Source organism: Labrus mixtus, chromosome 11 (assembly GCF_963584025.1).
Source record: "Labrus mixtus chromosome 11, fLabMix1.1, whole genome shotgun sequence".
Taxonomy (NCBI): Eukaryota; Metazoa; Chordata; class Actinopteri; order Labriformes; family Labridae; genus Labrus; species Labrus mixtus.
The window spans coordinates 24,361,323-24,388,740 of NC_083622.1; the positions used below are offsets into that span (position 1 = coordinate 24,361,323).

The 27,418-nt window shown below is 39.3% G+C and overlaps 1 protein-coding gene across 1 annotated transcript in view; it reads right to left on the reverse strand.

Moving 5' to 3' along the window:
- dnah5 (dynein, axonemal, heavy chain 5) overlaps positions 1 to 27,418 on the reverse strand; it is an 89,441-nt gene that overhangs the window by 5,462 nt on the left and 56,561 nt on the right. Inside the window, exons 66-86 of the mRNA XM_061051000.1 lie at positions 27,094 to 27,297; positions 25,661 to 25,840; positions 22,937 to 23,074; positions 20,995 to 21,130; positions 20,301 to 20,482; positions 19,713 to 19,847; positions 18,830 to 18,985; positions 16,970 to 17,152; positions 14,508 to 14,612; positions 14,015 to 14,153; positions 13,522 to 13,636; positions 12,683 to 12,873; positions 11,217 to 11,338; positions 9,659 to 9,808; positions 8,605 to 8,850; positions 8,143 to 8,362; positions 6,442 to 6,647; positions 5,694 to 5,897; positions 2,863 to 3,078; positions 1,828 to 2,040; positions 843 to 995 (exon numbers count right to left, since the gene is read on the reverse strand). Of these exons, the coding sequence (XP_060906983.1) occupies positions 843 to 995; positions 1,828 to 2,040; positions 2,863 to 3,078; positions 5,694 to 5,897; positions 6,442 to 6,647; positions 8,143 to 8,362; positions 8,605 to 8,850; positions 9,659 to 9,808; positions 11,217 to 11,338; positions 12,683 to 12,873; positions 13,522 to 13,636; positions 14,015 to 14,153; positions 14,508 to 14,612; positions 16,970 to 17,152; positions 18,830 to 18,985; positions 19,713 to 19,847; positions 20,301 to 20,482; positions 20,995 to 21,130; positions 22,937 to 23,074; positions 25,661 to 25,840; positions 27,094 to 27,297 (3,594 nt within the window). The remainder of the gene's footprint in view (positions 1 to 842; positions 996 to 1,827; positions 2,041 to 2,862; positions 3,079 to 5,693; positions 5,898 to 6,441; positions 6,648 to 8,142; positions 8,363 to 8,604; positions 8,851 to 9,658; positions 9,809 to 11,216; positions 11,339 to 12,682; positions 12,874 to 13,521; positions 13,637 to 14,014; positions 14,154 to 14,507; positions 14,613 to 16,969; positions 17,153 to 18,829; positions 18,986 to 19,712; positions 19,848 to 20,300; positions 20,483 to 20,994; positions 21,131 to 22,936; positions 23,075 to 25,660; positions 25,841 to 27,093; positions 27,298 to 27,418) is intronic.

The window sequence follows — 27,418 nt, forward strand, 5'->3', positions numbered from 1 at the left end:
AAAAAGTCGGGTCATTTTTACCATGTAGTTGTATCAGACACACACTTTTCAAACAGAACTTTGTAAGTGCATCTGGAACTAAGAAGACCAGTTTCTGTATTTTGAAAGTGGAATGTTTAACTTTTCTTGCATTAAATTGTAGCCCTTTGAGATTTGCTTCAAATCAATCAATTTTGAATCAATCAATCTTTATTTGTAAGGGCCAATTCTAAATCTAAAGGATTGTTATTATTACTATTAATGCTGGATTTCAGCTGTTCAACAGTTGAGGGTCTCCTTGTCTTATTTTACGCTCCAAACATTTTCAATGGGTGACAGTCAGGACTGCAGGAAGGCCTGCTTTTTTCACCTTAAGCTTAGAAACTTTTTCATTTGAATAATCGCTTGAAAAAATTGACTGGCTGAGCAACAGTTCAAAAGAGCATGTGTAAATATATCATAAAACTGCGGATATCGTTCTGTTAAATGCATGTTAATTGTATGTATTCCCATTATGGTATAAAATGTAATGTGAATCTAGATTAGTATATGGATTTTTTAAATACAGATAATTAAAAAAAAAGAAAGAGCCCTTACAATTATGGCTTTGATCTGGATCAACTAAGGTTAAACATTCAGATTACATCCCTGTGTTGTATTTAATCCCTCCACATTAATACAAATTGGAATTGGGGAAAAAGAGATGTGTATGTGCGCTTGCCTTCAACTGGGTTCATGTGTGTGTGTGTGTGTGTGTGTGTGTGTGTGTGTGTGTGAATGTGGCAGTGTGCCCACTCCTCTCTCTGTGTACCATCTGCTCGCCTCCCTGGCGGTGGGGAAGTATTACAGGTAGCTGCGTGTACCTGTCTCATGGCTGTTAGGAAGCCCTGCGGGTTGAAGAAGCCTGTCATCCAGAAGCAGTTGGGCCGCCCTTCAAAGATCCAAGCCTGGAACTGCCGGTTCCGCTCAAGCAACTCTGTGAACCAGAACCCCAGGGTGCTGGAGGCCCATGATGCCTGGAAAACGAAGACAAAAAACAACAACATCATGAACAAAAGATTACAATGAAAGACAGAAAGCTGTCATCTGGATGGATCATAGAAGACTACAGGGAGGCATGAAGCAAAAACAAATGGATAAAAAAATGAATAGTGAGTCACTGGATGGCAACAGAAAAAGAAACAATTCAGTAAGACACAATAAGGTTTGAATCACAGCCAGGAAACCTTTCAAATCTAAATTAGTCTAACGATGTAATGTTTCTGAACAACGCTTCAAAGCCAGAAAACCTGATTCCAACTTCAAATAAGGGAAATGCCATGCTTATTTGTTTTTATCTTACTCGCCCTATCTCAATATCAATGTTTTCACAAGTTTTCATCCATAATCAAAACAGAATCATGTTTATGTGGATACAATGCTAAAGCTTACATGAACACATATTCATAAATACTTGTATGGAGCTGTGTTCAATGTCTTCAAAACAACATATCAGAGGCTATTTTTGTAAAAAAAAAAAAAAAGACCTGCTTGATGTTCAGAAACAAAACCAGCAACGGACTACATTGGAGAAATAATACCAGCATGCCTATAAAAATACCTTTAAAATAACCCTGAGTGGCCTGCTGCATTATTATTATTGAAAGCAATAATTACCAAAAGCTTAATAGAAATGGATTCTTATCAGCAAGGCTAATTTAACGACAATTAAAGTTTTCAAAGCAGCAAATTGCCACGTACTGTAAGACTCCTTTTTACCATTTTAAATCATTGAACTAATTGCAAATATCATCCTGAAGACTGAGAGTGAGTACAATTCTAAACAATTCCAGGCAATCCCCCCCTCACCTTCTTCCAGCGTGCAGGAATACGTGCATCATACATGCAGTCCAGGGCATCTCGCAGGTTCTCACTCATGATGATTGTGCCATCGATTGCCAACTTGAGGTCTGACAAGGTGTTTCGGACCAGAACTATGACCCTCTGCATCCGATCGATCTCCTGACGCAGGAAGATGTTCATGGGCTGGAAGGGACCCATCTTCTTGAGGCGCTCTCTCACCTAGTTCAGTTTCATTTGACCAAATAATAAGACAATTCAGTTGGACAAATCTCCTTTAGAATTCAGAAAGTGTTGCTGTGTAGATACAGAAAACATTTTCTGAAGCAGGAAATGTACCTGGAACCACTTCTTATCTACCCACATCTGAGACAAACTTCTTTAAATAAACATTCATTTGATTTCTTTGCAGCTCCTGAGCTGTTGTATAAGCTTTTATCTCAAACATACTGCTACATGCTTCAGGTTCAAACTAAGAACAACATGTGAAGTTTCTATAGTTACTTCCACTTGCAAGAAACAAACAAAAAAAGATCAGAGATTATGTTATCTTAGAAAATATATGGCAGATTTGTATTTACTCCACATGCATTCATTTGAACAAATATGCATTTCCTTTTATCTAATGGTCATCTACAATCCTCTATTATTTATAGCTTATTAATGGCAGAGTGTAAAGACACACAACACACAGATAGATGGAGTGTAAGTGGTACAAAGGGTGTGGCATGCAGTCACAAGTGACAAGCTTTGCAGCTCATCTCAGAGAGTCACATTCTCATCCCACCTTTTCATGTGTCATAAAAGAACAGACACCCTGAAATAAAACAAAACCAGCTGGATCCAGCACCATTCAACACCCCCCCTCTTTATTTTTAGTCCTTCATTCCCCCCACTGTGTTAAACACAAGCAACCTTTCATCACCTCTGCAACACACATCCCACCTCCCTGACTCTGCCACATTGCACATCGTGCTAAAACACACGCCTTGGGCTATTAATGGAGCACACACACACCCTGACACATATCACGCACAAGCTTACTTCAAAAGGTACGTAGTCTGGGGGCAGTTTCTCTAGCATGTCGTCAGCCAGCCTGGACACCACAGCCTCTCTGGTTTCTCCTCCCCCTGATGAGCTGTCTTTGGGCTGAATACTGAGGATGGTGTCCAGTACGTCCTTTGCCAGCGTACTCTGGTAGGTTATGTCTGCGTTCGGGTGCAGACCAAACACCTCAGGAGTGTCGTAAGCGGGCAGACCCTGTCAAAGAAAATAGTTGAACTTCTTTAACCAGCTGTCACTTCTGTATGGAGGGCATTTGTGAAATAGGTTAAGCAAGAAAAAGCAGAAATATATTCTCTCTTCACTTCTCATACGTGAGGGCCTGTACTGCAGCTTCAAACTATGCTGGCAGAAACAGGCGAGCACAACTTATGACAGAAAAACCATCAAAGGAAAAAAGGTTCAAAGATACTTTTTTGGGCTTTTTTCCTTTACTCAGATAGAAAAGCTATAGAGTGGCAGGAATAGTGTGGAGAGATAATGTAGTATGACATCAACCAAACAGAGTCATCCTGTGACTCTAGTGATGAGGACTGTAGTCTTGTACATACATGGGGCCCCTGCTCTATTGAGCCAAACCAGTGCCCCCGCCCAGTCTCCAATAAATGTTATCTAGATATTTCTGTGCTGCTTTTTTCTCCTACGGATCAAGTATCTATTTATCTGTGCGTCAATTTTGTCTCTGCTGAGCCACAGTTGTTCAGGGTAAATTGAAGTGTCTGCACTGATACACACAGCGTCACCAGCTGCTTCTTCTCACCCTCCAGCATGGAGCGTCCCCATGAGGGTGTAGCACGTGGCAAATTCACGCCATCCCTCCATCTTCAATACACACACACACACATATGACAAACCAGTACAGCGTGACTAGCTAGCGCAGGAAAAAAAAATAAAAAATCCCCAGCTTAACACAACTTCAAGCACAGCCACTTGTGTTCACTAGCTTCAAACCAAGCCAAGATCCTGCTGCCTAGAATAAAGCTTCCATTGGCCCACCCATGTGGCTGTATATGATCACAGACATCATTAAGACAAGACACCAATACCAGGGAAAATGTTTGAAGGGATTTCTTAGCATCACAGACACAGACTTGAATGTAGTAGTTACTGGCCTTACCAATTACTTTTCTGGAGATATTGGAAACATGCTCCTGCTCTGAAGGTCAGATTACTTTAAAGACCCATGGCAAAACTTGCATCGAAAGCATATAAATCTTATGAAAAAGGTTTGTTCTTCTACTCTCTTTCTTCTATTCTGAAAATGTGCTTCTGATTCCTACCGGATGAAAATTATGATATTTTCATCCGGTAAAGCCTAGGTTGGGGATTAACATCAGGGCCAAAGTTACTCTGACAGGAAAGTAGATTATCAAAAGAATCTAAAAAAAGTGAGATTATTTTGAAGTACAGAGTTGAAACATGTTCTGCTTTAATTGGTTCAAAGGCATGTTGCAGTTTCTCAAAGAAAACAAAAAGTCAGACCATCTGTTAGTGCAGTGATCCAAATAAGGATCCTCTGGAGTTAAAACTGGAATAATTGAAACAAACTCTCTTTGTAATGTCTGCAGACGGCTTCAATGTGACCATAATGTCATGTCATTAAAACAAAGGTTAGTCCAATACCTCGTTTCTAAATTTCTTTGATCACATCAAGAATGGTGTAATTGTGTGAAACTGCACGTCTGCATGTTGGAGCAAACATTGCTTTATTTCTCCAATTGGCTGAAACAGACTGTTATGTTTACATTTGATCAGAGTGCTTCTGTTCTTGTTTCTTTGTTGATGGAGAGCAGCTTGGAGTTTGCACAGGGAAAAAAACAAGACACCTGTGATTTATGGCAATAAGTTCATCCCATAAACATCCATCGCATTCAAATGGCGCAGAACATCATGATAACAAAGAACAAATAGAGGTGATGAAAAGGAGAGTCACACTGTCCCTCCCTGTGGTCAATCAGGGAATTTGTTTTTTTTACCTGGCTGTCTGCATTTTATTTAAATATGCTCACACTCACAAACATACACACGCTGGACTGGCTGCACTCAGTTTTGCATTTTGTCAATTTAGATAAAGATCTAACATCAGTATGTATTAACGTGTCTATGGTATTTAGGGTTTGAATAATGTGACTCTGTGTGTATCTGTGTGTGTGTGTGTGTGTGTGTGTGTGTGTGTGTGTGTGTGTGTGTGTGTGTGTGTGTGTGTGTGTGTGTGTGTGTGTGTTCTCCAAGGCTGTTTTTGTCACTTTGTATTTGAGAGGCAGTGCAGAGAAATAAGCTTGCTGAGCCTGGCAGCCCCGAGCATCCATCATAATGAAGCTAGCTTTAATGAAACTCGCTCAGGAACTGCCCTCCAGGCACACACATGCGCACGCAAACACACACACACACACACACACACACACACACACACACACACACACACACTCTAATAAAATCATATATAATCTGTAATAAAATGAGCTTGCTTGCATTTAATAGTAAATCACACACGGCAGCCTATATTGGTCATAAAAAAGTGCAGGTGTCAAACATCCTGCAGAAACCTCATATCCCCAATCCCGCTCTTTCCTCCGTTTTTGATGTCACTGAAATCTGACAGCATAAAAAAAAATTATGCAAACATGACACGTGGAGAATTTTAACATACATTTTGAAACCTAGTTTACAAATGTGCAAACCTGCATGACATCCTGAAGACAGCAGCCATTATGTGAATTGATATATCCATACAAATACCTTTAAATCTGTTGATGGTTTACCACTTGTATATTACTTTTTATAAATGAATCATTGATTGTTTTGTGACTCACCTGGACGTAGGTCAAATAGTGATCCACACTGGAGCATTTGGGAATGGTGTAACCCTTGTAGAAGTTGAAGGAAGGTCCAAACATCTCCTCACTGAACCACACTTTTGCAAAGGTGTTAAGAAGCCGCTTGTCATAGTCGTCAGTCACACGGCCGCCGTACTGAATCTCTCCGATCATGTAACACACTGTGTTCCATGACACACCCTGATGAGATATGATATTGGGATACAAGATAACTTCACATAAATTAGTTACAATCACTGAGCTTAAACTTTGCAAAAGGAGCTGAGTAATGTGTCATTTTTTGTTGTTTCATCAAATACATATCAGTGTCTCCTATTTGTAACATGTTTACAGTAGGACACTTATTTTGGTTTAGAAATGTTGTTAAGGTTGAATATGGTTTGTTTTTCTGAATGATTGTAACTGGAAAGAAAAACTCTTACATGGAAATGTTGCAAGCTCCAAATCTATTAGTTAGGACTTTGAGGGTGAAGCGTGCTTGGACACGGTACGGGTTGCCTAGTTTGTGTGCGCCCTTGAAGGCAAAGTGTGTGTGATCAAGAGACAAAAATCACAACCTGCTGTGCACTTCTTCAACAAGTAAAAGCCTTTCAAGCCATCCTCACTCTAAACTCTGCACTCAGAACTGTGTCAGCACAATCTGACTGCTGTGACAGATTTGTTTGTCTACCTTTAGCTGACCCCACTTTAGTTTGCCGAGCACCTGAAGAGTCACTTATCTTACCTTTTTAATGTCCATGTCATCAAGGTGGTTCTGGACAAACTGGACGGTGGCGTTGAAGTCCGCCTGGTTGAACTCATAGGGGATGTTCCAGCCCAGAGGTCCGTACTTCCTCCTCTCCTGTACTGTGCTGTGGAGAAACGCCACTCCGTACAGCATCGGCCTCCACTGCACCATGTTACTGACATCAAGAAGGTCCTGGTTTATACCTGGTAAGAAGTCACATGACTAAACACATTAGCAGCTGTCTTCAACAGTAGGCTTCATAATCAAATAAAAAAAACAGCATTTTGGCCCGGCAACTTTTGTGTTCAACATCTGGAGCTGTGAGCAGAAGTCTCCCAGTGACAGATAGTCTGCTGATTCTTCTATAGAAGACTTGGACACTTGAAATCAGAAAAAATAACCAGTGCAGACTTCCCTTTTCAAAGACAAAAATATAAACATATGACTAAGATAAGCCCTGAGCTGCTAACTAACTTAAACAAATGTTTTTAAGAGTCAAGTTATTTTAATAAATAAGTGTAAATAAAGTAAGATTTAGGATTTTTCCATGTAAAACACATAACAGACACTTGTTTAGACACATAACTTCTTGAACGGCTGTCCTGGATTCTAATTAATGTTAGCCAATGAAACAGGAGGATAAACAGTTCACTCAAAAGAATAACATCTAAGCCCCAAATTCATTTTACTTAATCATTTTTGGAAAATATCTGAATACATTCTAAACAACATCTGTAATTCCAAAGTTACATATGTCTTTGTAACATCCACATAATAGTCAGTCCCTTGTTAGAGGTTTCTTATCTTTCAAATCTAGAAGGTATAAATATCTTTGCATTATCATGAATGGATAAAAAGTAAGGACTAAATTAAGTAAATAGCACAAGCTGTATTAACTAGATGAATTAATATCTAAAACACTTAAACACACTTAGTTTCCTATTCTGAATGCACCAACAACAACACGTGTTGTTTCTCCATTTCTCCCAATCTGATGAAGAAGAAGAAGAAGAAGAAGAAGAAGAAGAAGAAGAAGAAGAAGAATGAGGATTTTTTAAATTGCATTGGGGATTTGAGAGCTGATATAAGTGTGTACCCAGAATCTTGTATGCCCTTAAGGACCTTCCATATCCTATTTCCATATGAGACAGGCAGAGACTGCTGCTTTATGCATATTAAATATCCTTCTCTTCCACCTCCTTTTCGGCGTGAATAAAAAAACACAAACTAAGCACTTTGACTTGTTGAAAATTTCATGAAGCTTATCGGCTTTTGGTACTTGTGTTTAAAAACACTGAATTAAGCAGTAAACAGCTGTTCACCCTCTTTGCTCCTGGAGCCTTTTACCCAAGCCTTCACACATCTCATTACTTGTTTATTATTTGACATATTGAAGGTCTATTTAGGTGCTTTTGTTCTTTTACGAATGAGTTATTTAGGCATGCGCAAAGAGGAGATTATAAGATAATGTGTTTTACATAATAATCATGGGTATTTTCCTCTATTTCACTAGAATATCTATAATTATACAGTCAATTTGTTGAATTCACTTTGGCCATATTTATGTCTAATAATGTTTTCAGACTGAAGCATTGCATTCATTAATGATAAGGTGTGTGCATATTTATCCCAGTAAAATGTATTCTGCACAGTTGATTGGTTATTTTCTTTTCTCTATTCAGAACTAAACTACCCCACCTCCATAAGTCCTCTTTAGCCCCGCCTTCAGACCCTGTGGTGGTTCGTTTGTGAACTTGATTGACATCTGCAGCATGGTGATGGGGAAGTGTCTGTGGACCTCTGTGGTCACCCAAAGACGGAAGCTGTCGTGGACAAAGTCTGTCTCTGTCACCGTGTCCATGAGCTCGTCCATAAAGTCCAGACCCAGGTGGCAGTTCTGGAGTAAGGCCCAGCCACCCTGAGGAGAAGCAACAAGTGTGATATAGTTTATAGAATCGTCCTTAACGAGGAATGTGAAGGAAACAAGGTTGTAGTCAAAAAATGTTTGACCTTCAAACCGACAGAGAGTCCTTTCAGAAACCTCAGAAACCATATTTAAAGCACATTTTTCAGTCTTGTTTGATATACTGAATGACACAGCTGGTCCGCTGCTACGTCAGAAGATTCAAAAATAGCAATAAGCTCACACCAATGACTCACATTAGCCATGGTCTGCTGCAGGAGCTTGCGGGCGTGGACCTCTTGTCCTTGTCCCATGGAAACATAACGGGTCTCAGTTTTCAGCCTCTTCCCCAACGCAATGATGGAGTCGGTCGGATCAGAGCCCATGGACAGGAAGCAGACGAGGGGTGTTCTAGGGTCGGATTCCTCCCACATCCTCTCCAAGTCAAGAACCACCCCTTCAGTGTATTTCTCGCCCATTGCATCCATAATATATTTACGAGCCTTGAGGAGAAAAGGAAAGTAATGAGGTGGAGTAGATGTGTTTGTTTACTGCTTCATAACTTAAAAGCTGAAGAACATTATTCAAAAGACTTGCTCAGCATTGCAGGCCAAATTCAAACTAAAACCTCACATTTACTCTCCGGAAGGCGGGGAACTGAACAAATAGTTTAAAGGCTTTTTTCCCCTTTTTTCTTTTGCAGTAAACGGTAAACACTGCTGCCGGAGGTCACATCAAAAGAAAAGAGCTGGACTGTTGGAGAGTGCAGCAAAATAAATTGTGTTAACGGTCAGAAATACTACCCGTCACAGCCTGGAAGAGAATGTCCGTTATAACATGTCGATATTCAGACTTATCTTCAGAGCCATAGAGACATTTGAGATGTTGTATTCCACTTTTCCATTTAACAAGAGACTTTGCCAAGTGAGATATTACTGTAGATGAGCTCTTTTTCTTTTAAACTGGACCCAGTCTCATTTATACAAATTCATTTTTAATTAAAGCGGCAGCTCTTTTCCAGACTTGAAGCCTTCAATTTAATAAGATTATGCTTATCCAGGAAACTCTTCTTTATTTTCTTTCATGGTAATTCACTCTTTTGATGAAGTTTTTGTTATATGTGAGAACGACTGCATCATACAGTTATAAACGCACAGAGATGAAATCTAGCAGTAGTGGAATTGGAGCTATGATAAGTGTACTGTTCATTTTTAAACTGTAAATAAACATTTAGGATGAAACTGATTTTAAAGCCATCACATCATCCTTTCTGGATATGCTAATGAAAAAAAAAGAGTGTCTTTTTCTGACCTGTGCGATTGTCCTGTCTGGACACCAGCAGCGTATGAGGAGCAGGCGTCTGAAACAGTCCAGAGCCTGGTCATAGGAGTTTGGGATCACCTCCTCCTCTGGGGCCTCCTTATCAAACCATGCCTTCCACTGTTTCTCATTACGACTTATCTGAAAGAAGTGTGCATATAAAGATCATATTCGGTAAAACAAAACTTTTAATGATTCCCATTACATCAAGAATGAACAAAATACGATACTCAAAAAGATCAATTCTTGTGCAGGTCAACACATAGAAACACAGAGATATTATTGGTCAATGCAGACCCAGACTAAATAAATCAATAGAAGAAAAAACAGGTCAGAAGAATATGAGGTCTCTGTTGAATATTGAACCACACATCAACTTGTCATGATTGTATTTTTGTTCATCAGTAGATGTCCTCTACGTCAATACATTCAGTACACATTTATATATGTGTACATATACAGTATATTTATATATATATTAATCATTATGCAACAAGCCTGCAAATCATGCAATATCATGTAACTTGGATAATGATAAACAGGCCATCATTAATTGACACTAGTGCTGTTACTCGAATTGCCAAGACAGCAGTTTCCATCGATTCCATGTACACAACATGAGCTTTCAATTCATGACATGGATGCTTGATAGCACATCATATGCAAAAACACTCTGACATCACAGCTTGTTAATCACTGTATTTTTATGCACGCAGGAAAGCAGGTTCCAGGGAGTAATCAGGTTAAAGCAGGCAGACAGATTGTGTTTGCGGTACATGCTCTGCAATAACCTGGTAACTGTTTAACCACATGCAGAAGGCAGTATTCAGATTAAGAGTGTTGATGTTATGAGATGTGTCTTAAAAGAAGTGTTTGTCTTCTGTAGCTGGGCAAAGGATAGGCCTTGTAAGGAAAGAGAATTTTGTTATGTTTTTTTACTAAATGTATGAATGTGTTATAAATAACATATAAACCCTTTCTTCTGTTTTAGTAAATGTATTATTATCTTTACAGACACACTGCCATAATAACATGTTTGTTTCCAGTCTTTACAGATATCCCATCTATGATATTAGCTGTATGAAGTCTCGTTCATAAATATTTGCATACATATGAAACCATGTATAATCAAACAAATGGAAGAAAGAAATCAGGATAAGCTTTGTTAACCAACTACACACTGGCATGTGTGTGCAAACGCTGAGCTAAAAGTAGCTGACTGGAAGTTCCTTCAAACTAAGTTCATTTCACAGAGCACTGAGCTTTGCCCCTATGGAAGCACCAAACTGTCAGTCACTTACAGAAACTTAAAACGGTGTGTATACATCTGTGTGTAACTGACAGTCTATGTTAAGGAGTGTGTGTGTGTGTGTGTGCCCCCAAGAGAAAAGTATGACAGATGTTCACTGTTATCCACAGACTTAATAAATAAAAGTGCCCATGGACAAAAACTCTTGCAGCAAAAAAAAAAAAAAAAAAAAAAGATATGATACACCTGTCAGGGTGCACCTGAATTGATCAAGTTGTGTGTGTCTGTGTGTGTTTTTACCTGTCCAAGTATATCAGAGAACTGCCACAGTTTGCTGAGCTCGACAAGATTGAGCCAGGTCATATCAAGGATCCATTTAGCTGGTTTCTGAGGGCAGGCCTTGAGGTCGAGAGATGCACCTCCTTGATGACACACAAGTGCACATGTTTACAAACGCACAAACAAGAAGAACAAAATTGAAAAGAAAAAGAGTTTGTACAGAAGAATATATTGATTGACAAATATATAGAATTTGATTAAATACTGATGAAAACAGATTTTATGTTTAAAAAACATTCAAGCTGCAAACAGATACACAAAAGTGCTCCTGTGAGTTCATGTACAGCAGGTCAGAGCTGACAGATGGTGAAGCTGCACACAGCAGACTCTCTGTCCTGGCATTGCTAATAGTCATAGTTTGATTTGATTTCCCTGCGGTAACATGCACTCTATGTCTCTGAGAGAACTACGACAATCCCAATATGTTTGAAATATTTGGGAAACTTGATATGAGGTTGTATTTTTTTGTTGGGAGATAGAGAGGCAGAGCTGTACGACTACATCTGAAGCTTCTTTTATTATGAATGTTCAGATTCAAAAGCAGCCTTATGGAGAGAGCTATCAGGTGTGACAGTGTATGACTCTCTGCCTTCGGCTCAGAACATATCAATTATTCTGAGTAAACTGACACAACATATCAGTCTCAGAAGATTAGACAGAGCAGACTGGCAAATTATTAACAGTGAAGGATCGGAGAAACAAAGGAAACTTCCGAACTATAAATTGTTGGTGGCTTCACAGCAGTTCTACTCTCTGGTAAATGGTCTTGTCTGAAATACACTTTTTTTCCAGTTCCTAATAGCTTCCTTGGAAAATATTTGAAAGAACCTTAACCGTTTGAAATACAGTACATATCGTGATGCATTGGGGCAAAAAGACATCAAGTGGGGCCAAATATTGAAGTACAGGATGAATGAGGCTTATGAACAAGTTAACCTGCATATTCATACACACAGGGAATAGCCAAGCATGACACTCTACTGACCCCACGTATTCTCAAGCAGCCCAAAGGTTCATATTACACAATTTCTTTGTACAGAAATCAAGGCTGGTCAGATAAAAGTCAAGAGAGCTAATCACACATTGGCTCGAAATAAATAACCCTGGGCCATTCTCATCAGTTCTCCTAACATCATGCCCACAATAGGAAATTATTGATTTGGTTGAGGCACATCAATCATGCACCTTTTGAATGTTGTGTTCACAAACCACAACCAACAAATCCTCGTATTCCTTTCCATAACAAAATTGTGAATAGCTTGTCACATTGTGAATAGCTTGTCACATCTTTGCCTCAGTTATGGATGACCTAATTCCTTGAATTTCTCGGTTCCTCGGTTTCCATAATATGAAGTTATCTACACATGCAACAATTTAAAAGACGACAGAACCTTACAAAAGAAAAGCTCTGTGTTTGTTCCTGTTACCTTTGATGAGTGTCAGGAACTCTTCGTGTTTGACCCTGTTGCTCTGCATGTCGATCTTCAGTGTCAGCAGCAAAGTGAAGAGGAACTTGTGCTCCTCGTAGAGGCCTCGTGCTGCATACTTATAAACCTCAAAGGTCATAAACTCTATGATGTTGCCGATGCGCTTGCTCGTTATTGGGCTTTTGGAAGACCTGTTGAAATAGAATTTTATAGAAGATACCACATTTTAAGTTTCACTAAATCTGCAGCCTGTTAGGAAGGAAACAACAAGGAAACAACAAGTATAAATGATCAATCTTGATATAAACAATAACTCAGTAAGTAGCTTTTAATGTTTACATAAACTGCTAAAAAATATGTTTCCTTATCAGCTGCATGTGGAGTGGAGGCTAAAACAATAAGATATAAAATATCTCTTACATTACATTTCAGAAAGTTAGGTAATGTGAGATATATTCAAGAGCAAACTTAAAGAAATGATAAAAAACACACAAAATGTGTCTAACAACATCTAGCATATCTTTCCTCCTGAAGATACTGTGTTTAAATGTGTAGATTATGTAGATATAGATGTGCTAGCTTTCAGAACACATATTGAGACTGTGTGGCTTGCAACACTTGCACTATACAGAATGAGCAAAGTGAAGTATATGTAATATTGTTTCGACAAATTGGAATTCTGGAAAAGGCTGGACTAGTCATATACAGTCACTTAATTTACCACAGAAAAAAAAATCACAGTCAGGGCAGCATATGTTGACTGATTTTAAATAAATAGCTTCAACGATATGGGTAATATACACACGTCAGAGAGAGAAGCCAGCTCTTAGCAGACTCACCTAGCCAGAGAGAGGTCAAAAAGTCCCAGGAACTGCCTCAGAGAGGTCTGATACATGACGTTCACCATACTCATTTCTGTGATTAGGAAGTAGAGGATACTGCCCCTGTTTGCAACTGAAAACACACAAACAAGAGAAATGCAGTGTTGACGCAAATGTCTGTAACCGAGTTGCCAAAAAAACATCTGTTGTCTCTGTGGCCTCTATTTCTAAAATAATCTCTACTTCTAAAAAGTCTTGTCACGGCTTGATTAAATATTGGCTTGTACAGAATACAATTCAGGAATTAGTTTTATTAAGACCGGGAGATGCTGAAAAAGTGTTTGGTAAGTTTAAATTTGTTGAGACAGAATGTATCTTAAAACATGTTTCTGTTTGTCATTACTTGAACTGAAAATGAACCTTTTTAGTGACTAAACCCGGCCATGGGAAGCACTTTGTAACCCACCACAGTAAATGAATGTTTTAAAAAAAGATAGTTGCTGAGACCTACCAGGCCGATACTCTTCTCTAGCAGCATTGATCTGGACCTCAGTCTCTGCAGCGATCTGTAGTTTCTGAGTGACCTCTTCAGCTGTGCGCTTAGTGTTGCCAAGGACAATAATCAGACTCTCATCATCCACCAGTGAACCCTACAAAGAGAAAGTCAACAGTGAGTCAGAACATGAATGAAAAACATTATTAACAGAATTTCTTTGATAATGGAGTTTAGAGTAAGGTTTATGTATATATCATACATGTTCTGTTCACTGAACTCATTCATGCTTATTTCTTTGCAAGATACAATTTAATGATCAACATTTTGATGTACTCCACACATGAGCATATTGAGTGCCACAAATATGTTAAAAATATTATAAATGAAATAATAAGAGCAATCAAAAGCTGCACTGCTACAGTATTCACACAGGTTTATAAAATGTACAAATCCCAAATTCAAAACATTTGTTTCCTTCTGCGTCTCAGTTTTGAGGGCAGTTTCTTGCCTGAGTGCTGGTTAGTCGGTAGAGGAGGTTGTCCTCTAGTTGCTTCATCTTCCTCTTGTTGGATGTCACATCTTCCAAGAGATCTGTCCTCTCCTTCTCCAGTTCCTGATGTATCGAAAACACAGACAAACATATACACACAAACCCAAAGATTAGAAAGCTGAGGGATGATGCAAGGGGCATTGGATGATTAAAATGAAAGAAAAGTGTTTCCCCTTGGGAGCATCAAGCAAATCAGCCAATGACATCACTGTTGGACTATGAGATGCTGAAAGTTTACATATTAGCCTGAGTGCAGGGAAGTAGGGCAGGAAGATATGACTCAAAATGTTATTGCGATAAAAATCTTCATATCAGTCGATATCGATAATTATCACGATAATATCTTATCATTATTTCCTTAGAATTTAAAGGCTGGGGTTTGCTCCTGAGTAAAAGTTGAAGAAACCAGATGGTTAATTGTGATTAACCGTTCTTCATTGTCGATAATCATCGTTCTCATTTTATCGCCCAGACCTAATTTATATAATGTAAATTATTATTATAGTTTTATCACCCGGGGGTCTTTTGGAACTAGCCTCAAGCAGACACTCTAGGAACTTCTTTTTTTTTTGCACTACCACGTTGGATTAATTTGCTGTTCCCAGTCTTTCTGCCTAACAAGGTTTGCTTACAGGTGTGTAGCTAGCTAGCTCAGTGTAAATCTAGCCAAGAGCACCCTGTTCCCTACTCAGAATATAGAGTATTTGGGTCTCTAAATAAATACTGTCTCATTTCGAGCTTTTCTGTTACAAGCATCCCACTGGGAGTGGTGAAAATGAGAAAATCTGTGTCAACGTGTGCCTTATTGACATGATGGGGTGCAGTGTTTGAGGGGAGGGCCATGAATGGCACTTGGCCCCCTGGCATTACTATTAGCCCTCAGAGTTTTTTTGGTCATTTCTGAAGAATTGTCACGTTTTAAACAGGATGGATGATACAACAGCAGAGACATATGTGAACTGACAGGGAGGCACTCATTCCATAAATTCCACAGACTGTGCTACTGTGTGCTACTGTTGTCCTTTAGTGCAACGCGCGGTTTGTTAAACAGGGCAGTAGATTTGCTCTTCAGATAAAACTATCTTTACGGCAAGTGAAGGCTAAACCCGGAGTGCTTCACTTGTGGGAGATAATCGGCGTCTGTAGATCTCTCCACATCGCGTGAAAACCCACAGTGCCCTCTGTTCTTTTAATTAAAAACGAGGACACACCATTGGGAATGGACGCTTTGGTGCAACCATGGCGAACGTTTACCCGGTTACCCTAGGTACCTCACAGCTCTGCCCAGCTTGCACTGTATATGGCATGTGGCATTCTGCTAGAGAATGCCAAGTGAAAGGGGGGGGGGGGAGCTGGCTTGTGCACTAAGATGATTGGTCTGTCTCCTGACAGATGTGTTGGTAATGGAAAAGTTAAATTGAACTTTTGAGATACCTCACTTAGAAAGAACCAGGGTTACCCTAGTAAACTAATGCTTTTATAAACTTGAGTCTAAATGCTGTGTGGGATTTTTTCCTGGGGGGAAAATACACCAACTAAAATAACGAGAAACATGGGAAATTTGTCTGAACTCAGAATCATTACAGAAGTATTTTGTAAAAGAAAAAAAGAAAAGACCATGTATTTCTTCAGCACTCAGGTCACAATGTGGATCACCACAGTGAGTTACCTGCAGTGTCACTGTTCTGACCATCAGTCTGACAATCAATCAATAAAAGGACTGTTGTGCTCCATATACAGAAACCAAAAGCTAATTTTTGTATATTAAAAACATTAGGGAAAACATAGAAAAGATATTCATTCTATACTAATTGATTGAGTGCTCCAATCAGATCAATTAAATCTGTGAATAAATGTAAATAACTTCTGCGTTAACTGTTAAGACGCAGCTCCCCTTATGATTTAAACCATTTCTAGTACAGAGATAACACTCCACTTTTCTATATTAAGCATAAATTCATTTGGTCATGATCAGCAATTCTAGTGGGACGGACGATGGCCTGTCTACAGTAGCATCAGTCGTTTCATTACCACAATCATTTTCGGAATGAAGTCCCTGTCGCTAGCTGATGTGTCTTTGTATGTTTATTTGACATTTATATAAATATTCACAGTTTTGGTCCCTTAGTCGTGTTTTTGCATTATCTGTACCTAAATGGTAGTATTCATTTCCATATGCTCTATTAAAAGGGTGATAATAATCTCACAGTTTGTGCTTGTTAGAGAGAAAATGAGGAACACAGTATGGGAGATGTCTGGAGCCTGTATTTAAATGGTCTCTAAGGGCTTACAAAGAAACTATAAAGGCTGAAGCAAATTTGCTTCTAGCTGGATGTACTGTGTATATTTCTTGGAACTATGCAATACATAACTCTAATATGCAGCTTAATGGTTACCATTTTACTTGAGAACAACTCTACCTGTTTTTCTGTCAGTATGACTCTGCCCAGCAGCTGGTCCTCCAGTCCTCTCATGGTGACGGTGAAGTCGATGATGGAGGTACGAGCACTTATCTCAGGGGTGTACGCTGGGTTTGGCAGCTTGGTGGTCACATACAGCCTGAAGCCCTTCATCACATCCACCTCCTTGTCACCTAGTTTCACCTGCAAAAAAAAAATCAGAAACAGAAATAAGAAAATCATTAATAATAGGCCCCCTGGTTTTGTGCTCTTTATTTCAGTAGTATCAAAAGAAAGCATAATGGCAAACACTTTTGTTTAGCTATGTTCTCCTTAACCACTTTCGAAAGAAAAATGATAAAGGTTTTATGATGTCATGGCTTTTTTAGTTACAGCGTCTGAGAAACATTTCCTGTGTGTTTATGTGTGCATGAATGTGTGCTTGGATTTTCTCTGATCAGTGTTTAATTACCCGTGGCAGTATAACTTCTAATTACCCATCTGCCGGTTTGTCCCTGGAGCTGTCAGCCACAGACACCTTCGCTTACATTTAACACCAGGATATTCATTCAAATTAAAGCTTTTCAGGAGGGGCAGCGAGAGGCAGGGTGTAGACACCTCTAATCAGGCCTCTCATTAGGTAGCCAAGAGATTTCTGGTTGAGTGTGTTGTCTGCATGAAGCACATGCTTGCTTGCAATAACAACAGTGAGTGAGTGTGTTATTAATAATGATGTATGTGTGTGCAGATTCATGCATGTGTGTTTGTTTGATGCATATGTGAGACAGAGGGAGGCAGCTGCAGTGTCAGCTCCTGAATAAGCAGCATCAACCGGAGTCGAGAGGCGATAATGAGAGCAAAATAAAAGGAAGCAGGACTTTCACTCTGCCTCTTTCTCACAATCGCTTATCCAACACACAAACTACATTTGACTGAACTTTCACCTGTTTGCAAGAAAAAGATTTATTTAATGTTTAAAAGAAAGATAAAGACACCAGGCAACGGTGGCCTAGCGGTTGTTTGCACCCCCCATGTACGGAAGCTGTTGTATGAGAAGCATGAGGCCCAGGTTCAAATCCAACCCGTGGCTCCATTTTACATTTGTCATTCCCCACTTTCTCTCCTCCAACACTCCATTATAGGACACAATACTTTTGAGACAGAGAAAGAGGCCTATTATGCACAGCCCAGTCTCAAATAGAAAAAAAAAACAGGTTTCACTTTACATGTGACCGAAATGAAGTGTCCTGAAGTAACTAAGATCCTTTGTAAAATCCTTTGAAAAACTGTCTTTCTACATCTAGCCTTGGTTTGAGTTGTGACATAATTGCTGGCTACAGGTGGGTTTTAAATTGTGCTGAAGTAGTGTATTTATCTCATTGCAGCTTTAAAGGATGCAACAGTTATCTCTTTTCAAAAAACCCTTTGAAGAGATGATGATGCTCCATGGCTATAAAACCAAGAAATACTAATAATAAATACTAAAGAAGAATCTATTGTGTGACAGAGCCAGAGATACAAAAGTACCTCTGCACGCTAACGCTCACTCTGTACACAATAAAACACTTTCTCTGAGTGATCACGCCTCACTGAGCACACTTTAATCTGTCCCAAGACAATAAACATTATTCAGGACAAGTGCTTCGCTGGTGTGTTGGTGAAATTAAAGATCCTGTCCAGCCCCGGGCAGCACTACCCATTTTGTGCAGAGTCAGTAATTGGGCTTGTTTTCTCATGTCTGAGCTAATCGACCTGTGTTGGTACAGGTGTGACAGTTGGCCTGGCAGAGTCCCATCATGCTTTAAAACACACATGCCCATTTCAAACTCATCTAACCAAGGGAAGAAAAAGACCAATCCGGGACCTTTTCGGCCATGTTACCTTGTAAGTGGAGCCAGTTTTGATGAAATTCTTTTCCAGGATGTTGTCAAGCGCAGGGTCTAGCTCCTCCCCCACATCCTCGATCAAAAGGGGACGTCCAAGGGACAAACTGTCTTCCAGGTGGTTTTTGAAGTACTTGTGGTTCAGTGAGGTGATCTGGAAACAGATGATAGGACGTCTTTGATAAACAATATAAAATATGTATGAAATGCATGTGACATAAACATGTACACTCCGAGGAGCTGATTTATAAGACATACAATGCAAATGTCTTAGATTCAGTCAAATGAATGGATGACACATTTCATTTCTCTTTAATTCCTCCGAAGCAACAAAAGCCGACCTCTGTCTGGGAAATGTCACTTTTCCCATGAATAACACATCACTTTTAATGATAAGCCCTTCTTGGGGAAGATGATAAAAATAGATTTTGTTGTCCATGAGGTCACTTATGGAAGATGGTTAGCCAACTGCTTGGTAAAACGCGACCCAAGACACTTATAATAGAATTGAAAAATGCATTTACTCGACTCAGAGATTACCACTAATAGGGCCAGTGACCCCGGCTGGTCTTATTACTCCTGCAGAATTGTGCAGGAGCCATACAGCATGTTGTTGATGAAAGGGATTTAGGCCAAATAGTACACTGCACAAGCTAAGCATCTGGAATGTATTACAATCCATGTGAAGATTTTAGAGGCCGGTTAAATATTTAAACTATACAACACAGAGGTTGGCACAGGCAATAAGGTGCTGTTTTGGAAAAACTACTACATTGTATTTACCAGTATGTCTTGTGGTTGATCTTGTATATTAAAGTTTAGAGGCCAACACATGCTAAAGAATTTAAAGTAAAGCAGCAGACAATAAAAAAAACTCAAACCTGCAGCTCATTTCTAGCCTCTTTGTTCTTGATCCAGATTTTCCCCTGCGTCTGGGGGTCAATAAGCAGTGGGAAGCGGGCAGCCTTGGTGACAATAATTCCGTTCTGAATGGACAGATCATCATTGGGGAGGCCCTGTGAGAGAGAATGCAAAGTAATGATTCAAGCACCAGCCACATTTCTCCTTGAGCTATTAACAGCTAATAATGTTTTTATTTCAAGTGTTCTAAAACAATATATATTTCTGTTTCACCGGCCAGATCTTGAATTAGATGAAGCAAGACTTTTTTTTTTAAGGATGTTACAGATATATACCATGTTATACAGGGAAAAAGTGACATCTCTTTAATTCCAGATGTTTTTCAAGTAGAGTTTTTTAGTGGTTAAACTATATTTGATTCCATCTGTGATATCATATAAACACTGCTTTTCTTGTAATGTTGAAAAAACAACAATATTCAAATCATACCTGTTCTTTGAAACCAAGACAAACAAACAGTAAAGGACCATAACATACCATATGTTCTGCATCAATCTGCACTAAGACGATTCATTGAGTTGGCAGTAGTTTCAAAAAGTAGAACTGACCTGTAGGTTCCACTCGCTGACAGTGGGTGCATCAATGAGCAGCTCAATCAGGTTGAGGTTGTTTCCAAACGGGATTTGACGCTGCTTCAACTCCCGCTGCCAGTCACTTAGAAGATGATTACGGAACTCCTGATTGAAGGGGCCGGAGTAAGAGAGGAAGGCTGTGGCCAGAAGAACGTCACCTGGATCAAAGATACAAGGTTGCTGTAACAGCGTATACTCTCCAATGCAGTAATATCAGCAATATGAGGAAACAGACCACGTTGTAGAAACCTTAAAAAGGTTTAAACAAAAATTTTACTTTTTTTTTAAACTTGTTGTACTATTTGTTTTGCATGTATTGCATCCTCCAAATAATAACACTCCAAGAGGTTAGCTACACAACCAATACCAACACAGCCCCCACAACACAAGGCACAATACAATCAAAATAACTAAACTTCATCTTATTTCATCCATTCAAACCAGTTTACATAAGATCCAGTACATACACCTCACATAATAGAGTCTAAGACATGCATCTGTTGTAAGTAAATGTTCTTCTCCTTTCCCTCACTTTGAAGAGATATTCAGAAAAAGCAGCAAAAAAAACAAAGAGAGCGTTAAACGTTATTATTCTGTTGCAGAGATTTTTCTCTGTTGTCCTAGTTTTCTGATTAACAGTAACATTTCAAAGCCCACTTTTGATACCCACCAACAAGGCGTTTGGTTTGGGCAGAAAACTCTTTACTCTGCTCTGTCCATCGCTCCTTTTCACCAGCAAGCCCGCTGATGAGACTGGACGCCGTCTGCATCTTGCGTCTGCAGCGCTCAGCGTCCTCCAGCAGCGTCTGTTGAGGTGGGAGGGCGGGCGAAAACAAAAAGGTCAGCGGGGTGAATCGTTTGCTTAACTTCCCTGTCTGTCATTTAAACTGTCTCTTCTTAGACTTCTCTAACAAACTTTCATTCATTCATGGGTCTCTGTTAGTATTTGAATATCTATTCCGTATACTTAGATAAAGAGTGCATATTTTTATATATTTAAATAATCATGTCCTTTAAAAATCGTGGTACTCCTTAGTTTTACTACAATAGGACTCAATATAGGATTACAGGTAAAAGGTAAGAATTAACAAAAGTCCCGAGACATGTAGTCAGGGAGATTTTTACTCAAATTTGGTATGTGTGGTGGAATTTCTGTAGTTATTTAGATTATAATGTACAGATGTCACTAGGGTTATGTCAGTCAGACCTGACAGAGTTCAGTTGTTATTAGAACACCAAGTACAGCTTAGAGAGTGTCAACTGTTCTTCCTGATATCTGCAAGGATGTTTGGTAGACTTATTGTCTGCTCCAGTGTTATAGACGTCACAGTTTAGTCTAGGTGGGTCAATATGACATGACCCTGATAATGATAATGTCTTTTTGGATATATGTGACGCCTATCAAGAAGTTCGGGAGATGTGATTGAGCAAGACACGAGAACAGAAGTGTGATGTTGAATCATGTCTCCTCGAGTATTCATCTGATGTATAAACTTTCATCAACGTAAGCCATCTGAGTCAACTGAGTCTTATTGTGTGGAGTCAAGTCTTAGTAATTTCTTCAACAGTATGAATGATGTTTATTTAAATGAGTTAGCAAAAATGCATGTTTTTTAGGCTCAGAATTGTCTCTGGACCTCTGTGACCCTTCAATAATATTTTTTTGTTCTTTTCTTCATGACAGTACGTTTATCATTGCTGCCAAAATTACATTTCATTGTAAAATATTGTGAAATGTCAACAGCACCAATACCTTCTCAGCTGCTCCCAGGCAATAATGATGTATTTTGCCCAGAAGCAATAATGTCTGTTTCATCAATAAAGACTGTCTGCTGTAGGCATTCTCTTAATTAAGAAGCACATCAAAGTTAAACCGCTATTCTGCAAGCCTCTAACACTCAAGCAGCAAAACCCTCTCGATCTTGCTCTTGGCCCCTGGAGATGAAAAAAAAATCTGCGTTCTAATCACAAAATTACAAAAAGAGTCAACCAGGACGGACCAGATTTCATAATCAGTGAGTGTTGGTGCACAGGTTGTTCCATTTATAAGCAGTTATATATGACAGAACAGACAGTGCTTTGAAATAACACAGAGAGCAGACTGACTAGCAAAGGTGCAAAAACAATTAACAGTGTATCCCTGTTATTAGTTACTTTAAATTGCAAGGGGCATAACTCATTCTATGAGTCATCACCTGTTGTAGATTACGACTGGTCTTCATACTGCATTAAAGGGACAGTACATCTCTTGTGTTTCCTGTTTTAAAAAGTATCATCTACTTTGACAATAGGCAAGCTCATTTTATGAAGACACTGGGAAAAACATACTTTCTTGAGGTAATAATAATGTTAAGATATAAGTTGAATCTTAGTCATTTTTAAGACGTACAGCAGGCAGCAAAACAAATGTCAGGTGACAGAAAGTAGGAAGGATGAAGATGCCAAATGCAGATTTGACATTTTTTATGTATAAGCAGCAAAATGTGAAGAGTTCATCTCAAAACTGCTTTGCATAATATGATTAAACTGCCTTTCAGCACACAATGACACTTTTGAATGCTGGATTGAAATTATGAGTTTGTTGTTGGTAAAAAGTAAAATAAATTATTGACCTGTTTTTCCATCATGGCCTTCTCATACTCCCCTTGAACCACATCCAGCTCTGCCTGCTTGGCATCCAGCTCTGCCTGAGCCTTTTGAAGGTCCACGTTAGCGATGGCCAGACGATTCTGTTGCACTGCCAAGTTCGCCTGAAAAATAGAAAGGGAGGAAGAGAGAGACAGAGAGATCTGTAATGCCTGTATTGGACATAACAAGTCCACAGGGGTCATGGTAAGTTATTCTTAGCAAGAGGGTTTAGAAAGACTGAGGGACAGAGAAAAGGCCAAAGAGAAGATAGTCCAGATGCATGAAGGGAGGAGGTTTTGAGAGAAAAAGGAGATAGGAGGCAAAAGTGAGTCTTACATTGAAACAGTGAATATGATCATAAAGAAGAGGTCTGAGGCACTCAGATGGGTATACATAAAAAGCCTTTAATTCATCAGGGCTACAGATTCATAAAACGTATCAAAATGGTTCAGCCATACTGGCCTTCAAATTAAAGGCTTTCTATTTAAACCCCTTTGAGTGCCTCAGATCATAGCTTCTAAGTTGGATCCCCACACTGAAGAGCACCAGAGGGACATGTTCTTTTCAACATTTTCCAACACCAATGCAGCACTGCTTGCATCTGCTATTTGAATGGATATGTGTTCTTATTAGGAGAAGAAAAAATGATTTGCATTAAACTCATAATGAAGAAAAATACCTCGTCAGGGACAAGTGTTTGGCCTTGTTGTGCCAGGTTGCGTTGAATTACTACGTTTTCAGAAGGGTGAGAACAAGTTAATAATAACTTGTTTTTAACTAGGTTTAAGACATGTAAAAACATGTCACAGATGCACCAACATGGACTGAATACAGCAAGGGTGAAACTGGAGCTGAAGAATAAAGGTTTACAGGAGGAGTTTAACTGAAAAGAAAACAGGGATGAAGGTTCATGAAAAGGACAAGAGAGGAGAAAGGGTGCCGGAGGACAACAGAGAAAAAGCAGGGAGGATTTTTTTTTCTGAGTTGAGCTGGGGCTGAGGAGAAAGCACTACAAAAACTTTAGGGACAGAGATTTGGAGGAAAGGTGTGAATAAGTCAAAGTGTGCTTTTGTTTGGGTGGCCTAGAGAGGAGAAGGTCTGGAGTCTGCATTTAATATTTATTGATATCTGAGAGGAACAATCCTGCCTGTCTGTGTGCCTGCCTGTCTCACTGCTTAACTGTATCTGTGGCTGGCTGGTTTTTTATTTGGCAGGCTACTGGGGAAGCCACCACTGAGCTGGAAACCAGAAAATCAATTTGCCGGGCTGTGCTTCTAGCTGAAGCAAAAAGGTCAGGATCAAAGAAGAGAGGCAGGGAGTTCTCGTAGAGGTTGTACAATATAGTAGACAAACAGAACGAGTTTGAAAGGGAGAGACAGCGAGAAAATGAGTGAATGAAAAGGGAGGAGGAAGATGGAGAGTGGCAGGAAGAGAGGTGATAGGCAACTCAGAAAGTAGAAGGGTGTTTTGAAAAAAAAAAGAGAAAAGAAACAGAAGGATAGCAGAGGGGAAAAGGTGTGGACCAATAGAGAAAAATGTAAAGTAGGGGAATGAAAAAAAAGTACAAAATGTCACATGGCAACAAAGAGGGCGAGGGAAATCAGTTACAAAGGGCAACATTTGAACACATTCCCCAAAAAAAGATTCTGCAAGGAAAACTTTTGAAATGATCGTCATGCATCAACACACAAGAAAAAAGAGAAACTAAAGGATTTGTAACATTTGCATAGACTCTCTGGTTTTAGCAAGCAGTTATGAGTTTGTGTTTTTGTTTGGTTGGGGCTCTATCAATTAAGGAATGTGTACACAGTCTTCAGCTCTGCACCAATCAGGACAGGAATAAATGATCAATGAAAAGAAAAAAGCTAGATAAAGATAGACAGACTGACGTGCCGCTGCAAAGATACAATCCATAACTGCAGCTAGGATTTTAAAATAAAGATATATCGAGCTCAGTAATAAGCACAAAGAAAATCACTAGAAAAGGCAAACGTAATAAATAAACATGGGAGAGTTATGATTTTAAAACAAGTCTTTGAATATTTACTAACCAATCTCCTATTCTAGTCAGTTGGGGGTGATTTAAATAAAAATATGAATGAACATTGTCTTGTCTGACATGGCCTTTATCCACTCTGGCCCTTTGGAACTTGACTTTGGATGAACCCCTTTGTGAAATCCCATTTTAGTATGCTGATGATGAATGAGCAAAACCATGGCTCTCTTTGTCTGTTTGACATTTTTGGATCATGAACAAATACTTTTCATATCAGAGACAGCCAGCGGTGTTTCAGTAGCCTCTGGCTTTTCTGCATAAAAACAAACACTTTTCTCCAACGTGAGTGTTCCTTATTCATCAGAGGAGAAAGTGTTGGGCCTGCGACTCCGTCTAGCAAGTCTGACTACAACTCTGTGTGTGTGTGTGTGTGTGTGTGTGTGTGTGTGTGTGTGTGTGTGTGTGTGTGTGTGTGTGTGTGTGTGTACACTTTTGTTATATGTGTTTGTCGGGTGATAATGGCAGGCACAGTCCTTGTGAATGAAATGGAAATAGGCTGATATGTGTCTACTTGATCCAGTCAATTCAATAAAAGAGACACTTCCCTTGACCTTCTTCTCATTCTCGTATTTGTCACATAATGTCCACAAACACTATACAGTTCCGTCTTTCGGCTGTAGCAAAGTGCTAGATGCACTCCAGCCTATATTACCTTCAAGGGTAAAACTTCCTTGTTGATGGAGAAGAAAGAGGCCATAGCTTTAGTCCAGGATGCAAGGCCGGCCACGTTGCCACAAACCCTCTTAGCCGTTTCAATGTTGTAGTCGGGCATGTCAAAATAAGGCAGCAGCAGCTCCACCATTTCCTCATTAATGCTGTCCTTAGGAAATTGCTGCGGAGGAGAGAGAGGTGGTAGAAAGTGAAAGAGATGGGGGATTGGAGAAAAATAATTTCAGTCACCTTGCTGAAAAGAAAAGTGTTAAATAATAGGCAACATAAAAAGTCAAAGTGCCTCTGTTATTTCTAAACTAAAATGAAAAACTTAATGAAATAAGAGAAAACAAATGAATAAAACACAAAGATGGAAACAGAGGAAAACAAAGATAGAAAGTGGAGCAAGTATTGAAACTGAAAAAAAGAATGAAGGGTAAAAAAGGAGGCAGAGACAATATCTGAAGAAAGAAAAACAGAAGGCAAAGCAAGCAAGTGTGGATGCAAAAAGAAAAGAAAGAAACATTTAAGAATACTTCAAATAAGAGAGCAGCAGGTGCAAGTATGTGCAAAAAGAAAGAGGCTTGTTGAGGCTTGTAGGTAGTTTTGACTTTTAGACTATAGAGGTCCACAAGGTAAGATAAAAGACCTGGTAGTGATGTTGTCTGACAAGAGAGATGCTGGAACAAAGAGAGAAGAAGACAGAAAAGATGACGAGAGAGACGGCTTTCTAGGAAAATGTTCCTTTCTGTTCCACAAATGTTTCTTTCTCTCAGTGTTAAAATTGTTGACTGTTGTGCATTTCATTTTAGAAGTTAACTACAATCCCACACTGAGGTGTTGAGGTGTTATCATGATTTGATCTGGCAACATTTGCATTCAACTACTGCTAATTCTACTTTTACAAAGCAAGGCAAAATATATAAGTGGTCTCAATTGTCCATCAGCATTTACTGTATAAGTACATCACATTGGTTCATTAAGACAAGTAGTCTGCAGTCCATTTGTTCTTCTTATTAGTATTACTGCCATTAAAGTAAAATACCTAATATCATTGATATGATTTTTTTTTTAACCTGATATGTAATAGCTGCAAACAAGCTGCCAGCATCTCATTTTTTAATTAAGATTATGTGTACAAAAAAAGCACTAGGACTAGGACAAGGGTCATGTTTTTGTAAGAATGCATTTTTAGTTAAATACTGTTCATAATTCTATTATTTTCATTGTGCAACAAAAGAGACTGTGAGACAGACTGTACCTTACTATTTCTATGGCGGAGCAGGGAATCACATTTGGAGCTGGATTAAGTCGAGCAGTAATGCATGAACAAAGGATATCACCCTAAGCAGTTGATTTTAGCAGCTCACAGCAGCATCTATACTCTACTTTGCTTTAATCTCAGCTGCATGCACTCCATTGCAGGGACTGTACCTGAAGGCTTCCCAGGAAGTTTCCAGCTGTCATTAGTTTGAGAGATTCCTGCCAGGACGGCGCGTGACAGTTCTTCTCTGGGTCGATCTTCACTGTGTTGACCCGCCTCTGGAAGAGCAGCAGCACGCAGTCCATGATCCTCATGATGAGGTGAGGGGGGCGACCAAGTGTTCGAACTGTAGCAATGTCTGACGGCTTGATTGTCTAAGGGGAAAAAACAAATACAGGAGGGGAATAATTTTGACTGTCTCTCAGTGTTCAGACAGCTTGTTAGTAGTGAAAGTCATGTTTTTATATGCCTCTTCAGAATACCAAAATGTTTCCA